Here is a 25,527-nt window from a genome sequence, read left to right on the forward strand (position 1 = left end):
TTGTTGCTCTCTACAAGTGTCTGAGAAGAGGTGGTAGTGAGGTGAGTGTCGGCTGCTTCTCACAAGTAACAAGTGACAGGATGAGAGGAAACGGCCCCCAGTTGCACCAGGGGAGATTTAGATTGGATATGAGGAAAAATTTCTTCACTGAAAGGGTTGTCAAGCACTAGAACAGGCTGCCCAGGGAAGTGATTGAGTCACCGTCCCTGGAGGTGTTGAAGACATGTAGATGTGCCACTTAGGGATGTGGTTTAGTGGTGGACTTGAGAGTGGTAAGTTAATTGTTGCACTTGATCTTAAAGGTCTTTTCTAACCTAAATGATTCTGTGATTACGTATTTAATCTGTCCCTTTATTAAAATCTAGCTTTTCTACCCTGGTACATCCTTGAAGGTGAAGATTCATCTGATGACTGAGCTGATCTTACGTGCAGCGTTCTCACATTCCTTCTGCTTCATGTCTTGATATTCAGCTGTTCCTTGGCAAACCAGTTCAGCTCACAGAAATGGCAGTAGAGTAATTCAGTGAAAAAGATGAGCAGCTTCTTGACATTTTAGGAAGCTGGTTTGGCTTCTTTAAAGAGTAAAACAGCAGAATTCATGGAGTGAGTCAAGAGGCTGCATGTAAATGAGCAGGAGGAGAGTGGAAATTCTTATGGTCAAAGGGAGGTGGTTGGTTGGTTTGTATCTTGTGAAACTGTACCCAGCCAATGAGGTATATGTGTGTTTGGTAAGAGAAACCTGCGTTACCAGAGATGAAAAGGGGTGTTGGTCTTCTGTGAACCTTCTAAAGGTGCTTGTTTCTAGAGGCAAGGAAACGTTAATGAGCCTGAGAAGAAGAAAGCATCTAGACAGCAAGCAAGCAAACAAAAAAAAAAACAAAAAACCCACCCCACCTTGGATTTTTATTAACTATTTCTAAGCTGAATTGTGACTTGAACTCAAAGTGTTTTAAGAAATTTTTGATTCTTCTCTTTTGTACTTTCAGAGTGCTTGTTCTGTTTTCTGAAAGTCTTCAATATAATTGGTAAATGTTTGGCTTTAAATATATACAGGAAACAGTTTTCCTAGGCAGTGTCTTACTGGCATGGACAGATAAAAATTTCCCTAAAAAACAGTTGACTTTTTTCCTCCCCCCCCGAGACTAGTATATGCATGACTCCAACATTTATACATGCAGCCTCCCCAGTTTTATTTAGGTGTTTCTTTAATACAGAGTTGAAAGAAAACCATTTGGAGATTATGTGATTTACTCAGTAACCCAGCAAAAGGATGCCTAATACCACATTCTTTACTGGCTTCCTTTCAGTGTCCAGGTTACCTGTTATTCCCTTTATTTTTTTGGAATTGCAGAATAATTACACATTTGCAAAACTCAGATCCCCTGCCTCTCTTTTGATGTTTTTTTTCCTGCATTTGGGCAAATTTCTGCAAAACTTTGAACCGGGGATGCTATTTCGTCATTGTGAACCATCTGAAGAATGCTAGTGCAGGGACTGCTGTCACAGGCAGGTTGTGTGATACTCTTCATTATGTTTAAGCATCATTTGTCATTGACATGCTGTGAGCTGGATTAAGTGATATATTTTGAATTAAAAAGCACACAACTTGTCAAAGCTGTAGATCAGCAGAGATTTTCTGTGTGTATGCAACTTTTTTTTCCATCTCCTTTGGCTTATTTTTTAAAAAGTTTTTGTGCACTACAAAATCTGGGGTGTTATGCTGTGAATGTTAGTAATAGGGCTGCAATGCAAATAAGACCTTGATGTGTTTGTCAGTTAATGTTGTTAATAGACTAGTGAACAGTTTTGTTGCCCTGCATCTCCTCAGTTCTGCGCAGGACTGATTTCTAGTTCAGTTTGCAGTCCAGAAGGCATTTGGAGTGTCAGTGCAACAAGAGGTAGAAATGAATGCAATTTTCCCCCATCTGTTAGCTGGCTAAAACTCCCGTAATGGGAGAAGTCTGACCCCTGTTTTCCTATTGCAGGGGCTGTTTCAGTGCAAGACTTGGGTTTAACAGAAATGGAGGGAATCTGTGTGTTTGCTTCCTTGCACAATGCATTTTGGTGGATAGGCTACTTAACTTGAAGTGAAGAAGCCTGAATTATGCCCTTGACTCTGCAATTGACAGCTTTGGCACTGGATATTTTTTAAGAAGGAGTAGTTTTACTAACTGGAAGCAAATTTCGTAGTGAAATAGTGCCGAGCACAGTGTCAGGTAATGACTGTGGGAGTTGTCGTCATGCTGGATTCAAACTGTTGCTGAAAGAAGTAAAACAAAAACCTCCTTAATTATTGTCTAGTAAATAGTTCTCATTTGGTGGTTTTAAAAGTTTTCATGCAACTTAAGATTGTCTTTGAATTCCTGGAATGGGCATGTTGTACTTATGTAGCATTTGCCAGTGCTGTTATATATAGAATTTACAAATTACAGAAAGTGTATAGTGTGGGTTTTAAGTGAAATATGATGAAGAAAAGTTTTTCTTCGTTACTTCTTTTGCATTAAAACCAGATCTGTTTGTGTTTTTGTGTAATGACATTCAGCTCATCAAATCTGTGAAGAACAAACGATTAGAAACAGTATGTTCAGGTTATGTTTTCTTTAAATAGGGCTTTTTAGACAACCTTATCTTGAGATTACTGCTTGTAAATACATTTTGGAAAAAAATGTTTTTCCACACAAGGTCTGATAATACATGAAGAATGTGTTTGTTATGAGCAAAATACCTTTGCTCTGTTAGCAAGGTATTTGTTCTTGTCAAGTAATTTGGGAGGAAGCAAAGGCTGTATCTAACTGATAATTCCCCTTTGTAGGGAAGGAGAAAAAAGGATTGTCTGCACAGCTCCTTTCTACATAAAATTTTTTTCTCCTTCAAAAGTTGTCATTCCAGTGCAAAGGTATCTTTACTTGTACAGGATGTGACTTTCTTTTTTTTCTAACTTTCTGCATCCTGATAAGATAACCATCTTGATGTTAACAACCATCTTGATTTTACTTGAATATGGAAGTAGAACTGATGATCTCTTAACATGGACTTGTCCCTTATGTGTGTTTCTCCTTCGGCCCTGTTGAAGAGCAATTGCACATTACTCCTAGTGGGTATCTTTTGCAAACCAGTTTTTTATCACTTCGCTTCCTTTAATAAGAGCCTTTCATCGTTCTGGGAACCTGTTTCTTGAGAATGATCTGTTGCTTTTCTGAGGGTTGCTGTATTGGTGCAGGAGCGTACACAAAAAGTAGGAAATGCTTCTCTGAATTAGAACATTTATTGATACAAAAAGAGGTGCCTCCTTTTTTGTGAGATGTTGGCTGTATTGTAAAAGATCCATGGGTAAATAGTTTTTCTCATCCTTCTAGATCCTAACCAAAGATCTGCCATACCATATGCAGATACTTCGTGAAAACACTTCAGTCAGAGCCTTCTTACTTCACAGTGGCTTAAGCGTCCTTCTTTACTGCAAGGGAAAGGCCTGGTAAAGGTCCTGTTCGTCTTCAGTCACTTTTCACTATGGTAATTAACAATACTTGGCAGACTCTGGGTGCGCAGCTTGTGTTACACGGTCATCTGTTCATAGTCATCTTTAATAGCCTAGTAGACTATGGCCTACAGCTGAAAAGAGGAGGTGCAGACCTTCACACCGTGCACTGATACGCAAATTGCTTCTCATTTCACTCAGCCTCCACTGTCTGTTGAGGGGATCTCTTGAGGATCCTCCAGAAATTGAAGTATTATCAGTATCTTTGAATGCCCGTAAATCTGGGGCTGTCCAATTTTGTCTGTCATAATTGCCTTTATGCAGGCAGATGACATAAGAGGGCAGTTTCTGAATCCTCTGGTAATGTATCTGGTCTTTGAGACCAGGTATGCTGCCGACATCTTGATGCAGCTGTGAAGTCGCTCCATTTAGCTGCTCATATCAGTGGCTGGAAGAGCCTCTGTCCACACCTTTACAGGTGGGTGACTTTCAGTTTTCTGTCTTTAGGGGAAACCTGAACTCAGCTTTCAAAGTTTTTATGCTCAAGTCTGTAGTAGCTGACGAAGGGGTGGCAGGGGACGCAGGGCAGAGGACCTCTTTTTTGTGTCACTTCAATAATGGAGCCGACAAGACTGCTTTAGGTTTCCCTTCTGCTTACTTACACAGCCTCGTGTAGATTATGTATGAGGAATCACCATTTTTCTTCGCTGGCTAGAGAGGAAGAGATCAAAACAGACCGTGCTAGGCATAAAACTTCTAGTGAGATTTTCTTCTGGGGAGACCATGCCAAGATAAGGAAGCGCTTTCTTCACTTGGGTGAGTGGAGAGATGCTGCCTTCTGCTGTAAGGCTTTGTTGTGGCATTCTGAGGTGGTTCTGTTGAGCCTGCTGGGAGCTCTGCTTTTCTTTTTACAGTCCCAGTTTATAGAGCACATAGTCATGCTTGGTTCTCAATTTATTTTTCACCACATGATTCACAAATGTTTTATTGTCCTGATGGACTCCCACAAAGAACCAAGGTGTGAGCTTGCTTTCAAAAAGAATTTCAGTTTTAAATGTCTGTGGATAATAGATGTCAAATAAAATAGGTGTGAAATGTGAGAAGCTTGTAATTGCATCTGCAATCTTGTGCTGGGGGTGAAGTTAGGCTTTAGTTTACCCTTTGTAAAGAGGCATGCAGGTAAAGGTCATAAGATAGTGTCTGGGACAGTGCTTGTTTGTTAGTTTAAAAAAAAAATTCTCTCCGTTTCACTTTAAAAAAGTTTAATAGAGGAATTCCTATCCTAGAGAAATTGTTTTCCTCCAAAATGAAGTACCCAGCTGCAAAAGCCTTACTCTTTTTGTTAACTCATTAGTCTCTTCGCAGACCCAGTTGTGATTACACAAGAAAATTCGCAGTAACATTCCTAGACTGCCTAATTTTTTTGTTTTTTTAAGTTTCTGTTCAGGTTCCTTTTAAATTTTGGTGTCCCCCAGGGGTCAGTACTGGGCCCAGTCTTGTTCAACTTCTGCATCAATGACCTGGATGAAGAGTTAGAATGTACCCTCAGCAAGTTTGCTGATGACACCAAACTGGGAGGTGTGGTAGATAACACCAGAAGGCTGTGCTGCCATTGAGAGTGACCTGGATAGGCTGGAAAGTTGGGCAGAGAGGAACCTGATGAGGTTCAACAAAGGCAAATGCAGGGTCCTGCACCTGGGGAGGAACAACCTCATGCATCAGTACAGGCTTGGGGTGGACCTGCTGGAGAGCAGCTCTGCGGAGAGGGACCTGGGTGTCCTGGTGGACGACAGGTTTACCATGAGCCAGCAGTGTGCCCTGGCTGCCAAGAAAGCCAAAGGGATCCTGGGGTGCATCAAGAAGAGTGTGGCCAGCAGGATGAGGGAGGTTCTCCTTCCCCTCTACACTGCCCTGGTGAGGCCTCATCTGGAGTACGGTGTCCAGTTCTGGGCTCCCCAGTTCAAGAAAGATGAAGAGCTACTGGAGAGAGTCCAGCGGAGGTCTACGAGGATGGTGAGGGGACTGGAGCATCTCCCCTGCGAGGAGAGGTTGAGGGAACTGGGCTTGTTCAGCCTGAAGAAGAGAAGGCTGCGAGGGGACCTTATAAATGCCTACAAATATCTGAAGGGTGGGTGTCAGGAGGATGGGGCCAAGCTCTTTTCAGTGGTGCCCAGTGACAGGACAAGGGGCAATGGGCACAAACTGAGGCACAGGAAGTTCCGTCTGAACATGAGGAAGAACTTCTTCCCTCTGGGGGTGACGGAGCACTGGAACAGGCTGCCCAGGGAGGTTGTGGAGTCTCCTTCTCTGGAGATATTCAAGACCCGCGGGGACAAGGTCCTGTGCAGCCTGCTGTAGGTGACCCTGTTTTGGCAGGGGGGTTGGACTAGATGACCCACAGAGGTCCCTTCCAACCCCTACTATTCTGTGATTCTGTGAGTCAATCCATCTTTCTCATTTTCCTTTAGAGAGAACAGTCCAAAATCAAGGAAGAAGAGTACTTACTGTTACAACTGCTATAGCTCGTGGACAATTATTCCACCATTTTTGTTCTCCGTGTCATCACAGTCTTTTTTTGGTGATATTTCTCTATTTGGAGTGCTGTTGAAGCTTTGTCAGGGGAAGGAGGAGGAGAGCAGGAGAGCTAAGACAGGGCTAGAGAGGTCTCAAATCCTTACATGTGTTTCTGCTTGCTGCTGGTTTTGTAAAAATAAATAAATCTGAAACACAGTTTTGGAGGCTGTGAATGTGAGTCTGTTCAGATGAATTAATTTTTTCTTTAGAAATGTTGATGGAGATTCTAAACTATTTTGACCAAACCCTAATGACAGTCTTAAACTATATCCATCCACACATGTGCTCTGGAAGTGGGAAGCCCCAGTCAGAGGCTGGTGTCAGCGGCTTCTCCTGGACTCGCTCAGTGCAGGCTGGACAGTGTTCAGCCCCAGCAGCTCAGCACTGAAGGTGCAAGCTTGTGTTGATCCTAGTTCTGCTGGCTAGTGCAGAGGTGAGGTCACTGTCAAAACACCAGGCGCTAAATTCAGTCTTGATTTTTAAATGGAAAAAAACTTAAAAAACAAGACAAAATGAAAAAACCCTCCACATTTTCCATTGCTGTCTGAATTCTTACTCTTCAGCAGTTAAAATTATTCCAGTAATGCAAACTGCAGTCTATGGATGGAGGTTTTGGTTAGCATTGTGTACTGAACTTGGCATGTGTTCCTGTCTGCTCACTGCCTGTGAAACTTACGTGAAGTCTAGGGGAAAAGTTTGCTTAAGGCTTACATTTCACAGCATTCATGCAGCATAGATGGAACTGATAGCTTGACCTATTTTCCAATAAAGTAATCTGTTCAGTTGTATGATTAGCTTATCATTCTTACAAATACCTTACTATATGTTTTAGGGTAGAGGGAGTGTCTGTTATTTGTGGCTATTATGATTTTGTTTGCCTTTCTGCTTGCTGGTGCCAAGTCCACAGTTCTGCAAGTGTTCATATGTAACTTTACACGTGCAGTTGGAGGGATTGCCCACATGTATACAGTTATTTCTGTGTAAGGACTTCCTGGATTCAGCAATTAAATTGTTAAGACTTGATAGAAGCTGCTAAACCACAGCATTACCTGAGATAATGGAGTCAAGTGGTAGCTTTTACTATAAAATATTGTAGTCAGAATACAAATTTTCAAATAATCTACACTGTGCTTCTTAAGCCTTTTTTCTTTTAAGTTTCAAGTAGGTTCTTGGTGGGGTGAATCCATACATGCTTGGAAGAAGAATAACTTCTACGTATCAATCTGTTTCTGGCACTTCATTTTTTTAAAAAAGAACAAACATAAAATTACAGTACTCTTTTTTCCTGGGGTCTCTTAAATGAGAGTTAGTTAAACTCCTGGTAGATTTCCCTACTGTGGTTTTGATGTGTTTCTGTGTGAAACTGACGGCAGGATTTGTTCGGGTATGTAGGCCACTATTGTATTAGAATTACATAACCGTGTTGAGTGGTGGAAACGGATGAAAAGACGGGGATGTACGGCGTCCCCTCACAGATTATATCCTGCAACAATGAAGACAGCTCAAGCTCTGCAGAGAATGTGGTCACATGCAGTCAGAAAGTTGGGGATTTTGAAAGGGCACGTGAGTTGCTTTTTGTTGCATCTTGCTCCAAGTCCTTTCTTCCATCCCCCTCCCCTCGTATATCGCTCCCCTCTCCAAGTCACTTTTATAGCCAGATAACTGTTGTGGCAGGTCGTATTCTCGTTTTGTTGTTCTTTCAGTGTGAATGAAGTTGTCTGTAGTGGTCTCTTAGTAGAAAGTAATTGCATGAATCTCTGGTGACTGTCAGTGAGAGTTGCAACAGTGCTCGTAGCACACAGATTATTTTAGTACTTTGACTAGTTTCCTGCCAAAGATTCTGTCAAACAGTCTTCTTTGGGTATGTAGAAAGCACCTGTTGTTTTGGTATATGGGCAATAGGCAGATTTAAGCAAATCCTGACTACAGTGTTCTAATTAGAAAAGGACTGACTTTAGTCGGTAACGATTTTAGACTAGCTAATTACAGTAATTTGCACTTACTGCAAGTAGCCTGCTGTCTGTGAAACCTGGGTAGGCTTGCAAATCGGTTACTGTCAGTACCCGGAGGTGGGGTTCTTAAACTTTTTGCATGCCTTTCTCTCTCCAGCGTTTTGGTGTGCAGTCTTCCAGTGAAATTGCAATCCTGTGAGGGATGCACAGGCTGCTCAGGATCCCTTTGGGTTTCCTTACAGATGAAGAAATTGGCAAGGTGATGGAGGCTTTTTGCAACCCATCACTTGATGCACTCAGAAGAGTCACATTAGCAGATGAGGAATACAAGAATTCAGCAACTTCAATCTCAGTTTTGATCAAGTCCTCAACTGATGATTTTTAACATTTGTAGTCTCTCCCTCCCTCTCAATCTTCTCTTCTCCACTCATCTGTCAGTATGGGTTAGCATCGTGGCAATGGCAAGCAGCAGTACGTTTTATAATGTAAAGAGATTATTGCCTAGAGATTTGAGGGAGTATAGATGTGTTTTGTGCCTTATGGTCTTCCAAGGTGACCATTCAGTTCTCTGAACTGTGTTACAGAGCCTGCATAGCTTTATCAGTATGGCAGAACTAGTTCTGTTGTCTTGGTAATTACGTTGCACAAAATCAGCTTTGCAAGTACATGATGTACTTTCCTGTGCTAATATAGCAAACAGCAAATGGGAGACAGTTTCCCAAGGAGCAGTTTCTAAAAATGTATTAGTCAAAAAAATAGGAATTTAAAAGTGAGTTATTTAATTAGCTTTTATTTAATGTTCATTAACAGTTTCAAGCTAAAAATAACCCCCCAAAATTTACACAGAAGGTACCTGAGAGCGTCATGGATAGTATGAGGAACTTTTTCTAGGCCCAGATGAGATGATACTATAGGCTCAACATCTTGCAAGATTAATTGTGGTGTCTGTAGGCAGTAGTTTCTCTTCCATTCTTATTTCTGTGACTATATACCATGAGACTTTTGTCAGAGCCAAATAACCTTAGTTTATGATGCGTTGATTTACTACCCACTGTGTCTCTCTCGTTGTCCACAAGGTTTTGCTTGTGCCACTGCTCGCGGGAGGCCTAGTTTTCTGGAGGGAGATGCCCATAAACTTACCTGTTTCATACCCATAAATCCATCCCAAATATCTTTACTGTGCTTTCCTCAGTCTGTTTTATGCAGTGTTGTACTGAATAAGCAGTCATTTCTCAGGCCTTCCTTTAGTAAGCAGCGTATTGAAAGACCTGGTGTTAGAGTTTCTGGAAGGGTAAGGCAACCGTGCTCCTCTTTCTCCCCACAGGTAGTAAGCTCTCATCGACTGCGTCCTGCCTGCCTTGCTATTTTGCCTGTGCAGGGCTGGGCTCAGTATTCTAGGCTGTGAGGTAGTGCTGGTAAGAACTGCACGCAGTGCAAACTGAATTTAAGTGATGTTCCTGTTACATATGTTAAGTTGTTGAGGCCTTTTGTGCAGTGAGAAGGACAGAAAAGATTTTCCATTTCCCCTGCTACTACAAAATTTGAACACACCTGCTTGTCCTTCAAATTTTGCGAGTCATTTGATACTTTCATTTCTAAAACTTTCTTCAGTGAAGTCAACTGAAATTTAAATGACACTGAGGCCCTTCTTTAGCACAGACTGGTTTTCTGCAGAGCTTAAAAATATCATATAGAAAAGCAGGACAGTGATGGTGTAGCCAAGGTCAGTAGTAGGTAAACTGTTCACACATTTTCATACATGCCAGACAAGCAAGCCTAGTTGCTTCTATTTACCGCAGCATCACAGCAGCTCAGAAAAAGTGCTTAGTTAAGGAGACATTTTTTACTTACGGACAGTTCTCCGTGTAAGGGAACACACAGTTCAGTGTCGGTTAGGTGAAGCGTTAGACATGCCAGCAGGTTAAATGGGAATACCAGATAAAATAATTTCACTGTGTGCTTCAGCAGAGTAATTCACTGACCCAAGACGTACGTGTTTTAGTCCTAATAATTACAAATGCCACTCCTTCTGGTCTGATGTAGACTAGTAGAAGTTTAGAAATACTTCCTTGTATTATTTTTAATACAAGCCATCCTCTTCTCCAGCTATTTGAAATAATTTTTTTAATAATGCCCAAAAGGTTCTGGAAACTGGAGAGCATTGCTCATTTTCTGGGAGAACAGTGGAAATTTAACACTGTTCAGCGTTGAAAAATTCCTGGTAAGAATGTTGAACGTTTTGCATATTCACTCAGGAACTGTGAGCAGGACTTATGTTTTGATTTTGTTTTTCAATGCAGTGAATGTGTAATGGAAAATGTAAACCTAGTTCCTTTTTGGGGAGCTCAGAATCCAGGTTCTTTGGGCTTCTTTGCATCTGAGACGCAGTTGTGTTATTGCCAGAAGGCTTATACTCTGGAAATACGGGGGAAGCTTTAAAGCACAGGCATACTCTTCCTGTGTCACTTCTCTGCCTCTTGGAGTTTAGTTGCCAGTAATCCCTTTGATGCCTTTAAAGAGACTGTTAATTCAAAACTGAGCTTCTGTCTCAACTTCAGTTTTCTGAGCAAACTCTCAGATTCCCAAGAAAAAGACCACTTTTAGCAGTAAAAACAAATAAACCTACATCTAGATTATGTGCATGCTCATAGTCATGCGATACCAGTGTTGTTATTCTGCTGTGGGTGCTTTGCATTTTGAAATGTTTGCAGTGCATGAAATATTGCAGCTCATTTTTGTCCTCGTTTTACAGGGTAAGCACTGAAGGGACTGTGCACTATATGATGCATCACAGCTGGGTGATTATTCTGTATTATATTTTAAGCTGTTATGTTGGAAAGATTTCAGGTTATATCATGCAAGATAAACTGATGAGTTCAGGATCAGTTTTTAACTGGAAATGTGGGAAAAAATGTTTCTGAGAAGTGTCACAGAAATGGATATACCAGTGCTATATAGTAATACCCTGTGTTTTCCTGTAAAATTTAATTTACTAAATGCTCAGTTATGTAATTCATAGTCGGCGAAACATTTTATTAAATCCACATGAACAAGAAGCAAAAGATCTGAAGACTAGTTCATTTTGAAAACCTCAGTTTCAACTGATAATCTTATTGCATACTGGAATGGAAAGGTCGTCTTTAAGTACTTTGTGTGTTATTTGAATCAGGGCTAAATAATGCTAGTGTGATCTGAGTTTAATGCTTTTGCTGAATGAGACTTCTGAAAATCAGAATGAGCTGCTACATAGGTAAAATGTGAAGGCATTCTACCACCCTAGACCTTTAGATATTTTTTTTTTCCTTTTTAAAGAAAAATCATCATTAATTGAAATACATACATTTCATACTAACTCTACTGAGTTATTAGAATATGCATGGTATTTTTATACCCATGTTTTAATGGGGTATTTCACATTTTAATTTAGATAGTTGTATGCTTTGTGTTTTACTAATTGGTTTCTGTGTGCAACAGGCCCCAGGCATGGAAGAGCTCATATGGGAACAGTACACTGTGACCTTACAAAAGGTGAGTGAATGCCTGTTATATTTTTAGTTTTCAAATGTTCTAGCACTGGCTTAGTCTAAATATGTTTTGCGATAGATATTATTAGCATATCTGAGTCTAGAATAGGATTAATTCATTGTCCAAATCACATTTATGAGTAACTAACAATTAAGGTTTAAAATAGCGTGACTCTTTAATGTTAAGAGTAAATTAAATTAACAATTTAAGTGCTATATTTGCTGCTGTTTGGTCTTTGTAATTACAGTGTAATATACTACATGCCAGCCACATAGCTAAATTCATCATGGAATAACCTTAGAACCAAAGCAGATGGTTCTGTCAAACAGTTGTGGTTAATGCCCAAGCTTTATAATCACTGAATGATTCCACCAGTGTAGAATCTAATGGAAGACTACTGTCATCAAAATTTCTAAAATACATGGACTATAGATGCCACTTTTAAAAATTCCTCCAAGAAAAGAGGAAATATCTCATTATATGGAGTCCTTCTGAGTTAAAGAAAGTAGACTGCTTGTTTCTGAGCTCTGTAATGGCTAGGCTGCCGCACCATGGTACAGGATGTGCGCGTTGGTGGCCGCGGTCGTCTTCCCAGCTGCTTTGATAGTCTGGGTTCAGTGAGCAGCTTCTACTGCTCTGCTTATGTTTTTTTTATACATTCTGCAATGAAATAAACTTGATGACCCAAGGTAAAATAGCAGTCTTACCTACACAGCCTGTTTTATGTGCTGAATTTGTTGAGAAGGGATTGTTTTTCAGGTTACAGAGGTAGACAGGAGAAACATTGCAGAAGCAGACCTTAGTTCCTGTAATTTCCAACTTTTCAGATCTTGAATATTGTGTAAACGAGCATTACTGCTTTGCCTCAGAGACAGGTTTATGCTACTGAAGTGGCAAAGGACTGATAGACTTGCTGCATCAGCCACTACCAATGAATTTTACCAGTATTTTGAATTCTGTATTATTTTGGCTTGAAGCATTGAACTGCTTCCTGTAAAACTTAAGGTGTAGCAAGTGAAGTGCTGTTTAAAAAAAAAACACATTTCTTTTTTCCTCCTGAAAGAAATAACCACTTAAATTGACATTAGTGGAACACGACCTGGCATGTAATGAACTACACACGCTGAGTGTCAGTTGGAGGAAAAGCACCACTTTAATTTGGTGTGTTACTTTGCCACTATGTTAAAATGTTTTGTTTAAATGTGGCATAATTTGTGTTTTATAGTCATAGGAGGTGTATGTTAAATAGCTGATAAAATTAAACCTGTGTGTTTAACAAAATGTATGGTTTCTGCACACCTTCTTATTTGCAGTTCAGTTACGCTAACAGTTCTCAGGCCTAGTGTTACAGACATGCTTCCTTCGCACGCTGTTAAGTATTTCCCTGTTTTTATGGATGCCATCTTAGGGCTCTTATGGATCTGATATTTCTGTGACAACAGGTTTGACATAAATGACATCTTTAAAATAGTTCATTGTGAGAGAGCATAATTACAGATAATTCAAAAGTTCACTGCTTGCTTTTTGTAATCGGCCATATCTTGTTTAGTTTGATCGAGGAGTAAGTAGTTATTACAAACTAGATAGCAGTCATAATAAAGATGAGATCCTGGAAAAGCTGTTCCTGTTTCTCAGGCATCACTAACAAAATATACTTATCTAACAATAAATTTGATATGAATAACCAGTGGGATGGTGCAGCAAAATGCAGGCAAAGTTTGTGATTCCTTTGCTTCATTACTAATGATCACAAGGCTGTACAGACTGAGGTTTTGGAACATGGGAACATGTCTTGTTACATGGATTTGTGAACCTGTTCCTTTCTAAATCTACAGGTGCTGTGTATTTCTGCAACTCCCTGCGCACAACTATCGTATTTTAAACAATATCTAGGTAGAGTGCCATCACAGGAACATTCATGTTACTCTTTTTACTCCCTATCAAAATTCATGTGGATGGAATTGAGTTTTGTTGTATTTGTTTTTGTTGTAAAGGATTCAAAACGAGGATTTGGGATTGCAGTTTCTGGCGGCAGAGATAACCCTCATTTTGAAAATGGTGAAACATCGATAGTCATTTCAGATGTTCTCCCAGGTGGTCCAGCAGATGGATTACTCCAGTAAGCAATTTCTTATTTCTCTGTCTGGCATATTTTGAGGCGCATGGCTGTAGAACACGTAAAACGTTCAGACACGCTTGGTTGAAATCCTGGTGATTTAATCCACACAAGATTTGATGCCCTCTTGAAAACCTAGATGTTTGTTTCAAATTTAAAAACAAACAAACGAACAAAAAACCAAAACCCACAAGAACTCCCTGCCCAAAAACCCAAAACAAACAAACTCCACACGGAGGTGTTTTTATTTGCTATTTTGTAAGAAATTAAATTTCAGTGGTGTTGAAAAGCTTTTACAGTTAAGTATGTTTCTCTTAAGATTTCATTTCTTTTAAAGAAACAGTAGAAATACTTAGTGTCTTAAAACATTCTCCCAGTTCTTCCTCCAGGAAACACATTTAGTGATCAATTCGTAGTTTTCAGGAGAATGGCTTAAGTCATCCCAAAGCAAGGTCTTCTCTCCTAAGGTGTCAGGAGCAATAATGGGGCAAGGAAGAGAAACAGAAGTGTTCACTAAATATTTATTTTACATTTGAAAGAAAAAAAATACTTAGTAAAGTGTTTATATAGTCCTCCTTGCGATAAACAGTTTCTAGCCCACTGGTGGCAGCGTTTTCATCTTTTCACCTTTAATAGCTGATGAGGACTAGACAACTAGGAGGAATACCAAAGTTATGCAGTAATAGTAATGCAAAAGAGTAGATTCTGGCCATTTTGCCAAACATTAACTTTTGGTGAGGTGATGGAAAAGCTGACGGGGGGTAGTTATTGAAGGACTGGATAAAAGGATTATTGTGAGGCAGGTAATAAACCATGCTCAACAATAAACACACCAAACTTTTGTTTTATAGCAGTGATCCCTGCACAGTACCACTCTCATCCATCCAGTTCCGTAATTGCCTGTGATTTGGGAATAAAATCATGTCCATAGATGATGTAAGATACTAAGTAAATTGATGATGACAAGGCAATACTGACCAATTTGGGCACATTCAGACAAAACACGTTCTGAAGAAAACTGAAGGCAAAGCCGTTTCTCCAGCAAACCAGGGACTATAGTCATAACCTTCAGAGTATGGGGAAATTACAATCCTGCAATCCTTTTTAGGGTAGAGTGAGTGTAGATAGTTGGGAGCTCTTGATACAGTGTTACAGCATTAACTTTGATACTGTCTTTGGATGTATGGACTGTGAAAAGAACTGTTTTAACTCTCACATAAAGCCTGGATGAAACTGATACTGGAATATAGGATGCTGTTCTGGCATACTCATTCAGTAAAAGGAATTGGAAGGATATGAAAAGAGACACAAAAGTAATTCAGGAGTTACAGAAAGTGCCTTACAAAGAGAGGCTTAAAGTATGTAATCTTCTTATTTAAAAAGAAGATTGTGATGTAACTTGATTACAGTGAAGAGAAAATAATGGGTACTAAAGGTTTCTTTTATCTAGCAGAAAATGGCACGGTAACTAGTAATTGATTGAGCTAATGCTCTGACTGTAAGGTTAGAAACTGAATAGTCACCAGAATAAACTAATACGAGGAGTGGTAGATTTTGGGGTTTTTTTTAATCTCCTGCACTTTTTGCACTGAAATGCCTTTCTGATGTATTTTAATTAATGCAGCTGTCTCCTGGGGGTGACTGAGTTAAGTCTTACTGGTCTATTTGACATGCAGGAGGTCTACATAAATAAGTTAGTAATCTCTTTTGACCTGTGTTTTAGGGCATGGAGGACTTTTTGTGTATTATAGTTTAGTTGGGTTCCCCCTTTCCCAGTTACGTTTCTTCAGAGTAGTTAGGACCTGAATGCCAGTCTTTCAGATAAGCATACTACAGTGGTGCTTGTCAAGATTTGTCTGAACGCTGTTATGGCTGCAGCAGTTTGAAGCCCTCTTGAAATTCTTATGATGGTGTGAAAAAAATCTAGCACTAGGTGAGAAAGACTAGGACTCCTGAAAGAATAATAAAAAAAAAAGAATAGACGTTTTGATGGTCATCACAAATACTCTTAAAAATAAAATTTTATTTGACATTACAGCAAGGTACTTAAACTGGACATAGTACATGTACAAAGATACGCACCGCTACCCAAATTCTAATTTTTAAACATTGAAAGCTTCTTCTAGTATTCAGATATTGTAGTGCTTGTAATAACAAAGACAGTTTTTAAGCAAAACTCTCTGTTAAAGTGAATGAAATCCATAGGTTCCCCCTGAAAATGTTTTCATGAAGACTCCTCTTAAATCCTTCCCCCCCACCCTTCCCTCTTCCAGAGAAAATGATCGAGTGGTCATGGTTAACGGGACCCCAATGGAAAATGTTCCACATTCTTTTGCAGTCCAGCAGCTTAGGAAAAGTGGAAAAGTGGCCACCATTGTAAGTAAATTACAGATGCATTCACTCTACCTGTGTATGTACCTGTGTAACCAATCAAGGTTTTGGTTTTCTTCTGTGAAATGTACTATACATGCATAAAGCAAAGCACGCTTTTGCCCAATAGAATGTATAAAGTAAATAAAGCAAAGACATAGCTTCTACAGGGGAAATAAAGGGAAATTAAAGAAGTGTCACAAGGTTATCCTGTTGAAAAACTGGGAATAAAATGTATGTCCTCAATCTTTAATTGTACTGAATAACGGGTGGTAGTTGGAAAAAAACAAAAGTTGTGTGAGGCAAATGGAGCCCTGAATACACAGACCTCGTCAAAGAATTTTCTGTCCAGATTGGCTTTCATTAGTTGAGAGAGGCATCTACAACTGTTTCTTTTGGGGGGCTTTTCATAGTTTTTGGAAGTAATCTAGAAGAAGAATAAAGTATTCATTACTCTCACTCTTGCAGAGGTAGAAGAGTGTGGTTGCTGATCTGTGGTTTTTTGGGGGTTTTTTTGTTGGGCTTTTTTTTTTTTTTTTTTTTTTTTTTTTTTAATTCTTTTGCTCTTCTGTATCCTCCCAGTTAGTAAGTCTTTCTTCTGCACATCTAAATAATCTAATTTCCTGGTTGTTCTGGAAATAGAACATTGTTGGGGGTTGGTTGTTTTTTTTGTTCCCAACCTCTAAGTGAAGTGAGAAGAATGTTCATCTGTTCAATTTCACATTCTGACCATTGGAGAGGGTTTTATGTTTGTTTTGTATTGCACTGAACAGGTAGTGAAAAGACCAAGGAAAGTGCAGGCTGCTGCGTTGAAGAGAAGCCCCTCCCTTGACTATGAGGACAGAGCTTTAGATGTAATGGATGACCATGCAGAATTTGATGGCAAAAGTGCGCGAAGTGGCTATAGCGACAGAAGCTGGCATAGTGGTAACGGAGGGCGCAGCCAAAGCTGGGGAAACAGCCTGGATCAGAGCTACAGAGATGAACAAGACAGAGGGCGTAACCGAAGCAGAGACCGCCATAGGGAATGCAGCTACAGCCGTGATCGAAGTCGTGGTAGGAGTGTTGACAGGAGCTTGGATCGAGACTATAGAAGAGATCGGAGCAGGGGAAGGAGCATCGACAGGGATGGTGGCTATGAGCGGGACTACAGAGGAGACTACAGCCCACCCGGTTATAGTCACAGATCTCAACCTGATCCTAGATATGAGAGGGAATTGAGGAGTCGAAGTCGGGACAGGCTTCGTTCGCGAAGTCCTTCACCTGAAAGACACCATCAACATGAGTACCAAAGACCGCAGGATCACAGTGGACCGATCAGTGTTCTCTTAACAAAAGGCAGACAAAATGAAGGTAGGTATAGTAGGGGAGGAGAGGAACTGACATTTAATACAGCATGCTATTTTGGTGAGCAAGAGAAGGGAGCTGAATAGTCTCTGCTTTTACAGGTTTAAATGTTGAGTTTTCTAACTGATTGCTTAAGTTGTTCTTTTGTTCTTCCTGGCTGGTTTGGGGTGCTTTTTTCCCCAGCACCTTGAACTTTACCTTTGAACAAAGAACTGTTCACCCATATCATTTCAGTCTTTTCAAGCCACTGTGTCCTTTGGTTTTCCATTTTCTCTGCCCTGTTCTTCTGGTTCTGGTGGGAAACATGGATCTGATCATGATTTAGATTACACTTGGCACATCTACAAAAGGGTGAAGAGTAGACTCTGCCTCTAATAGTGCACTTACTTCTTCCCTTCAGTATAGTTAAATTAGTTCCAAGGGTTGTTTGGTTCTGAATACTTCAGAATGTAGTTAAAGAACACTGAAATAGCAACAGCTGAAACAGCATTTCCTTGCTGCATATTGGAGTGTGTAAATGAAAGCCAAAAGCCGGATCTTTCTTGTGCTGTGAAATAAAGACTCTTGTGCTATAATGCATATCTGAGATTAGGTTGTGCATTCTCTTCTGTTTGAGGTTTGGGGGGGGGGATCGTGGTCTTTTGTTTCGGGGGGGGTTTATGGGTGGTTGCTTTTTTTCTAATCTGCCCTGTTGCAATTTGTAAGAATTTTCTGCTCATGTAAGCTTTGTATGCAGGAGCTAAACTTTTTTCATTGACTCTAGCAAGGATCTCTTTCCCTCCTTCCTCTTCTTCCCCTTCATATGATGATTCTACTTGTAAAGATAATGCACATGGGTATACAAATAAGGAGACATTTGCCATGTCTTTATTAAGTTCTGTATGTAGCTGCTAGTAATTCTGCAATAATTTCAGCCATTGGTATGGATACTATGCAGACTCACTCAAATGTGGTGATTTTTTTAAAGCAGACAACTGTTTCTTTCATTTTCTGTTGTTCTAGCATGTGCGTGTTTTAAGAGTGTTGCCTTTCTTTTTAAGTAACAAATATACTGATCCAAGTAACTTGGATCAAAGCAGCAAATAAAGGGGGGGTGGGTGAGGGGAATCCTTTACCTGGAACAACTGAAACACTGGGGTACAGATAGGACAGGGTCAGCATGCTGCAGCTGTTAAAAATCCTGGCTCTTCTGTTAGTGCTTTTTGACTCATTTCCATCTCCACGCCATGCAAAATAGGATACAGAGAGAGGATCTAGTCCAGCATGTTAATAAGCACTTCCAGAATGAAGGCATTGTTTTGCTGTTGAAGGTGCAGACTAGTGATCCATCTGTGATTGTTTTTGGACTCCTATTTGTTCTTACTGTGGTGACAGCACAGAAATAGGAGAGTTAGCCTAGGGTTAACTGGGTTTACTAGGTTCGCATTTTTTTTTCTTTCTCTTTTCTCACGGTGTAATGGGATGTGCTGCATGTACACTGTGTAGTTTTAAAAAAATGCATCCTCGCTCACCTTTTAAGATACAGTGGATTATTTTCCTGGTTCCAGAATATGGCCTCCGGCTTGGAAGTCAGATCTTCATAAAAGAAATGACCCGAACTGGCCTAGCAACCAAAGATGGCAACCTTCATGAAGGGGATATCATTCTCAAGGTCTGTTCTGGTTACACTGCTAGCAGTTCAGCAGGCACTTGTTATAGTGGTTACTCTGCAGTGAGTCACGGTGTACTCAAGTTCACTATTAAACTTGAGCACCATACGGACTTGATTGCCTACTTGTAGTGTTATTGTTGCCTTTTTATGTCCAGATCAATGGTACAGTGACAGAGAACATGTCTTTAGCTGATGCCCGAAAACTGATTGAGAAGTCACGGGGGAAGCTCCAGCTGGTTGTCCTCAGGGACAGAAAGCAGACACTGCTCAACATTCCTTCACTGAACGACAGTGACTCAGAAATGGATGGTGAGATTTTTAATGTGGATAAAAAGCTCTGGGCTCTGTGCAGAATGTTTACAGTGTTTTGCTGTGGTAGAGTGGTACTAGGTTGTTTTTAAAAACAAAAACAAAAAAATTACCCAAACACAAACAAGCCTAAGTAACAGCCAATTAAGCATCATGCCCGCTTTCTTTAGGTGAAAGAAGAATTTTGTAGTAATTGTATAATTACATTTTGGGTGGGGGCAGAGATAGAAGCAGCAATGCTGGTTTGGCAAAAATCAATCTTATTTCTCAGAACAAGCAAGTCTTTTGCTTTAATAAAAGACTTCAGTTTTAAAAACAAGTGAATTTGACTAGTCTCTCCTGAGGATATCAACATTCATGACAGCATTCAACAGGAGGGAAAAAATGTCAGGACAAGAGGAGATTTAAGTCCCTCCCGGACAACTAGTTTATATTTCCGGTATCTATTCTATACAAATGATCTCGCACAGTGTATGAGCTCAGGATGTTTGGGGGAGCAGGATCTTGCATTACTTAGTGCAAGGTACTTGCTTCTCTGATTGCAGAGTACTGGATGCAACTTTTTGTAAGTTTTACTGTGAAGACTGAGATACGGTGCGATTCTGAGGGGTACTCTGTTTCTTTTGTCACTGAAAAGCGGTAATGATGTGAGGACTGTTAATGTGAAGGTGGTCGTCTGTTTGGGAACCTCCATGAGACCTCAAATAAAAGACTGCTAACACTAGTCTGTGATATGCTCAAAGTTGTGTGTGATGTGAGTGTGTTTCCTAAAGGTTGTGTGAAACCTTCCCAAAATATTTTGGGGGGATGAGGGGGTGGAAGTACTAAAAGGCATTACAGAACTCTTTGAACCCTAGACAGATCTAACTTGGAACGGGAGTAGGCTTAAAAGTTCAGCGTATCATATATGTGAAACCTTTGTAAATAAATGTAGTGATCAGATACGCAGATAATTTAAACAAATCCTGCATTTCTTGATTTGCTGCTCTCTTTATAGACATTTCTGAAATAGAGTCAAACAGATCATTCTCCCCTCAAGATGACAGATTACGTCATTCTGATCTAGATTCGCATTCATCCAATGAAAAGCTGAAAGAGAAACCAAAGTAAGAAATGGTCTTTTCTAGTCCATGTTCCTAATGCTTGTCAAAGAAATTCTTAAAATACATGGCATTCTTATCTGATTTCACTATGCTTTTTTTCTTTTTCTCTCTTTTAGTGCAAAAGATGATGCATCCGGTAGGATGTCCAGGATGGGAGCAATGCCTACACTATTCAAATCAAGTGGTGACATTGCTACTCCTGCTGTTACAGTTGTAGACACAAACAAAGAACTGAAGTACCAAGATGACTCTGCAGGTCAGAGTTTTAAGTTTTTGATGGCTCTTTTTTTCCTTGGCTGCATAATGTCTACTCCCCCAATCGTGCTGACATATCCAGTACACTCTTCATGTCAACCCCATCCTGACACGCAGAGAAAAGGTCTGCTGTCTTTACTTTGTGGTACAGAGAGAGAAGAAACACCCGAGATTATCTGAAAACAGTTACTTACTAGAATTACCACCTCAAAAAGCAAGTGCTTTCCTAGAGCATCTGCTGTAGCCTGTTGCCCTAAGCAGGCAAATTAAGCTATTCCTGAAGTATGATCTGCCTTGCCTGAAAGAGTTATGTATTCCTCCCTTGACCTTTTTGGTCTTTTTTAAAAATTAAAAAAAAAAAAGGGGAGGGGGAAGTAAATAAATTCTAGTCACAGAGAGGCTTGACATTTAAATCTGTATTAATCTTTGGTATAGAGGGGTTTGATTGCTACCTGATAGCTAAAAATTGCTGCCATTTATGAGGTTTTTTTTAATAGCTCAGTAACTCCTGTTGGCTTTTTTACATATAGTGTCTCAACCAAAAGCAGTTACAAGAACGATTCTTAAACCCAGCCCTGAAGATGAAGCAATATATGGGTAAGGCGGCAACTGCCTTGTTCCTTTGCCCTCAGTGTTCTTCCAGTGACGCTGTACCTGGCTTCTTGGTTGCATGGGTTTGGGTGCTTTTTCCCATTTGGAGTGATACTCCCCTTATAGCTTAATGCCAAGAAGAGAAGACATGGCTTCTAACTGACCATATTTGAGTTAAAATTAGTTTTAGATGTATCTGCCTGGAAGGCATAGACTTGCCTTCTACCTGCAAGGTACAGGACACCCTGTGCTTCTGCAGTTGTGTGGGAACATATGCAGTGGTACATTTTTATATTTTTATTCTGCTCTGTTTGGCACTTTAAGATAGTATTTGGAGTACTGTGTCCGTCTTGGGTCTCCCCATAACATGAAAGACGTTTACGTGCTGGGGTGAGTATAGGGAGTCAGTGGCTGCAGCGTATGACATATGAGAAAAGGCCGAGAAGACTCAGGCCTGGTGAAGAGAGGACTGAAGGGACATCTTACTGCAGTCTGCAACGATCTGGTGGGTAGTAGGTGTAGAGAAAATAGAGCCATAGTCTTCTCAGAGGGGTACAGTGGTAGGACGAAGAGCAAGGGACACAAGCTGGAACATAGGTATTCTGACCTGATGTAAAGAAGAAAACTTTTTATTGTGAGAGTGGTTAACCACTGGAACAGTTTTTCGTTGTAGGTTGTGGTATCTCCACCACCAGAGATACTCAAAAACATAACTGGTCAAGGCCCTGAACAATCTACTTTGAGCAGAGGGCCATTCTAACCTGTGCAGTTCTATGGAAATGTATTTTACACCTCTTCCATTATTTTATATGTACAAAAAAGACAACCCTCCCCTTCTCCACAATGTTAAGATACAATGAGAACATCCTCTATTTAATTTGTAAACAAGCTTGTTGCAAGACAAAGCCAAACACATGTGTTTTGTAAGTGGTCAAATGGAAACTTGTACTGTTGATTCTTTAACAATTAAGATACTAAAAGTTCCAAACTGTATTAATAGTATATCAACTTACATATGTTCTTTTGAGAGTTTCCATATACAGAAATTGAAGGGAGATGAGCCCTGAGATTGTATGGAGAAGCCCAAAGATAAAGTTTTGAAGATACTCTGTAGTTTGGAGTATTTTCTCCAATGGATTGTCTTCTCAGGTTTTTCTGGATTGGACCCTGCATGTGTTGTCATTGACGTGCAAATTAATCAAGTGATTATTTTGGTGAAGGGGAGTTTATAATACAGGCTTAGGGTATTACTGAGAAAGGCTGACAGATAAGTACTGTCCTCTGTGTTGGAAGGTCACTCAGGCACACAGCTTTTCTGACAGAAAAAAAAGCTGAACCTAGTCCAGTAGCTTCTCCCACTGCAATACGAAAAGACAGATTGTCAACATACCAGTAGAGTATACTTGGAAATATTTCTCATTACAAAAAAACTTGAAGACTTCTTTGTAACAAACATGGTTAACTGCAAAGAAAATAGATATAAATTTAACTCATATGACAGTTCTCAAGCATATAGAGGAAAAAAACAATCAGTATAATTACTTATAACTCAGACTGTTTTCACAAAAAACTCATCTGAGGGAGGATCCAATAGGTAGGGAAGTATTTTGGAACTTCAGGACTTCAGGAGCAGGGATTTGTTTTCCTGCTCTGTCAAATCTGTGTATGCCACTTAGCTGCTCTTCCTAAAAATTCTTTGCTTCCTTCCCTCACTGAGGAGTTACTGGGGTAAATACAGCCTATATAGTGAAAGAAAGGGACTAAGAATATTATTAACACAACTTTTGTGGAAAGGTGTGTAATTTTTTTCTCTTGGCAATCTGTTATTGTCATATGCCTAACATCTGTCCTTACTTCCTTTTTCTGCCTGTAAATCCTGTAGTCCTAATACAAAAATGGTGAGATTCAAGAAAGGGGACAGCGTGGGTCTACGGCTGGCTGGTGGGAATGATGTAGGGATATTTATTGCTGGAATTCAAGAAGGCACCTCAGCTGATCATGAGGGACTGCAGGAAGGAGATCAGATTCTTAAGGTATGAATATAAGTATGCGTCCCCGAAATGCAGATCACTTTTGTGGTTTTTTGTTTCCTTCTTAGTGGAAATATGGAAGAAGTCATGATCTTAGGGAGTCAGTTTATTGCTTTGGAAGTGCATATGTGTGGTAGAGGGCTCTTACTGAAATGAGGTTTTGAAGGAGAGTTGTAGATCAAGCTTTAGTTTGTTTAAGATTCTGTGGCAAAGGTAGGTAGGAGAAATATTAGGCAAGAAAAATGCCCCAGGATGGGAGAATAAGTTTTCTGTACAATGCTGCCTCCTAATCTTGGGGGGGGGGAGGGAAACTATTACTATGAATGGCTGCAATAAAATACTCCTCATAGCAACAGACATCCATATTGATTTTTTAAAAAAAGTATAATAATGGAAGAGAATATTTAAGACTTTTTTTAGATGAAACAAAAATCTTTGGTGATTCCTTTTATTGTTGTGTGGGTTTTTTAAATTTTTCTTTTTTTTTGTACACAGGTAAACACTCAAGACTTCAGAGGCATTGTTCGGGAAGATGCTGTTTTGTATCTCTTAGAAATTCCAAAGGGCGAAACAGTGACGATTTTGGCTCAAAGCAAATATGAAGGTAGGTGCTTTGAACAAAACGCGTGTATATCCATGAAGCTTTTAAGCTCTGTTTTGTCAGTGAAACCACAAATAATCCCCCTTGTGCTCATGCTTAATATCATTTTAGTTACCGTCCTTTTCAGTAGTTCAGAAGATAGCAGTATTCCAAACCATGAGGGTCATACAGATGTGCATGTGCGATGTGTTTTTTTAGAGCACTCTCCATCTCTTTCATTGTTAGCAAATAGCGTATTCTCTTAATCCTGAAAAGTGGCAATATACTGCTTATTCCTTCTGCTTTTCTGTCTCTAGCAACTGGCTCAAGATCTGCTTTTAGCATTCCTTTTCTGCTGTGCCTTGACAGTCGTAACGCTTTCAGTCAGGTAGCAGCAAATGGAGAGTTTTGATGAACAGTTAAGGAGCAAGAAAAGCCTCCGACTTACCTGCTGGAGACACAGCCTGCTGTAATACTGAAGTAACATGGCTGCGTTTTTGCTTTGGGAAGGTGCCGGTACCTCTTCCCTCAGAGCTGTAAGGGCTGTACAAGTATAGTAGAATACTTTTGATATTATGTGTGTGGGACAATGGTTTTTTGCATTTTTTTGAGTGGAGGGGAAGAATTGCAAAACTGTTCTCTAGAATGACAGCTTAATCTTTCTTTCAAATGTAATAAAACCCCAAACTAAATGGGAGTTCCTGTTTCAGTTTACAGAGACATCATGGCCTGTGGCAGAGGAGATTCATTCTTCATCAGGAGCCACTTTGAGTGTGAAAAAGAGTCACCACAGAGCTTAGCATTCACCAGAGGGGAGATCTTTAGAGTAGTTGATACACTCTATGATGGCACACTGGGAAACTGGCTGGCTGTGAGAATTGGAAATGAACTGGAAAAGGGCCTCATTCCAAATAAGAGCAGGTAAGGTGGCATCCTGTCTTTCTACCCATTGTTAGAAGTAAGATTCCCCACCCTCAGTGATTTTTGCTTCCTGTGTCATACATTTCATCCTTTTTACCACCCCCCACACCCCCAAATGAATAAATTGTTTTGTCTTTACTTTCACAACAATTGTGCCTGTAAAACTAGATTTTAGAACCCATGGCATTAGGTGAGGAGAGGATGTGAGAGGATGGTGTTACCTACATACTAGATCAGGTATTTGCAACATAGACATAGAGCTGCTGTCTCAGCAGTCAACCAAGCTTTAACCACTATCTGCTTCAGTTCCTCTGCTAGAAAATGAGTGGAGAGTCCTATTTTTGCTTTATTGCCTTTTTCCCTTCTTGTTCTCTCCACCCCATCCCAAATCAAATCAAATAAACGAAACCAAAAAAAACAACAGAAAAACCCTACACCTTAGGAAGCTCATGACTGTGTGCAAGAAGACTCTGATGACGAATCTTTTAAAAGAACTTCAGTGCTTGAATTTCTTTTCTATATCCTTATGGAAAATGTTTCAAGAATTTATATGAAAGCTAGTATTTCTTGGTAGCTGTAATCTTTATTTTTGTGTGAAATACTGAGTGAACTACAGCAAAGTTTTTTTTTTTTTTGGCTTAAATATGCTTTCCTAGTCAAAATTCATATGAGGTAGTAATAAGTGTTCAAAGGTGCAGAATCAGTAAAAGTATTATCAGCAAGAAAAT

The 25,527-nt window shown here is 39.9% G+C and overlaps 1 protein-coding gene across 11 annotated transcripts in view; it reads left to right on the forward strand.

Annotated features, from left to right (window-relative positions):
• TJP2 (tight junction protein 2) overlaps positions 1 to 25,527 on the forward strand; it is a 67,382-nt gene that overhangs the window by 32,806 nt on the left and 9,049 nt on the right. For 10 of the 11 annotated variants that reach the window (XM_075447232.1, XM_075447235.1, XM_075447234.1 and 7 more), the window contains 12 exons: positions 11,476 to 11,529; positions 13,521 to 13,645; positions 15,916 to 16,018; positions 16,786 to 17,365; positions 18,907 to 19,010; positions 19,166 to 19,319; positions 20,317 to 20,425; positions 20,539 to 20,678; positions 21,208 to 21,274; positions 23,151 to 23,301; positions 23,794 to 23,902; positions 24,589 to 24,799. In XM_075447232.1, the coding sequence (XP_075303347.1) occupies positions 11,485 to 11,529; positions 13,521 to 13,645; positions 15,916 to 16,018; positions 16,786 to 17,365; positions 18,907 to 19,010; positions 19,166 to 19,319; positions 20,317 to 20,425; positions 20,539 to 20,678; positions 21,208 to 21,274; positions 23,151 to 23,301; positions 23,794 to 23,902; positions 24,589 to 24,799 (1,898 nt within the window). In that variant the 5' untranslated portion in view covers positions 11,476 to 11,484. Of the gene's footprint in view, positions 1 to 7,504; positions 7,613 to 11,475; positions 11,530 to 13,520; positions 13,646 to 15,915; positions 16,019 to 16,785; positions 17,366 to 18,906; positions 19,011 to 19,165; positions 19,320 to 20,316; positions 20,426 to 20,538; positions 20,679 to 21,207; positions 21,275 to 23,150; positions 23,302 to 23,793; positions 23,903 to 24,588; positions 24,800 to 25,527 lie in introns of those variants that run through there. The other variant, XM_075447230.1, reaches the window with a different exon arrangement.

This window comes from Opisthocomus hoazin, chromosome Z (assembly GCF_030867145.1).
Source record: "Opisthocomus hoazin isolate bOpiHoa1 chromosome Z, bOpiHoa1.hap1, whole genome shotgun sequence".
Taxonomy (NCBI): Eukaryota; Metazoa; Chordata; class Aves; order Opisthocomiformes; family Opisthocomidae; genus Opisthocomus; species Opisthocomus hoazin.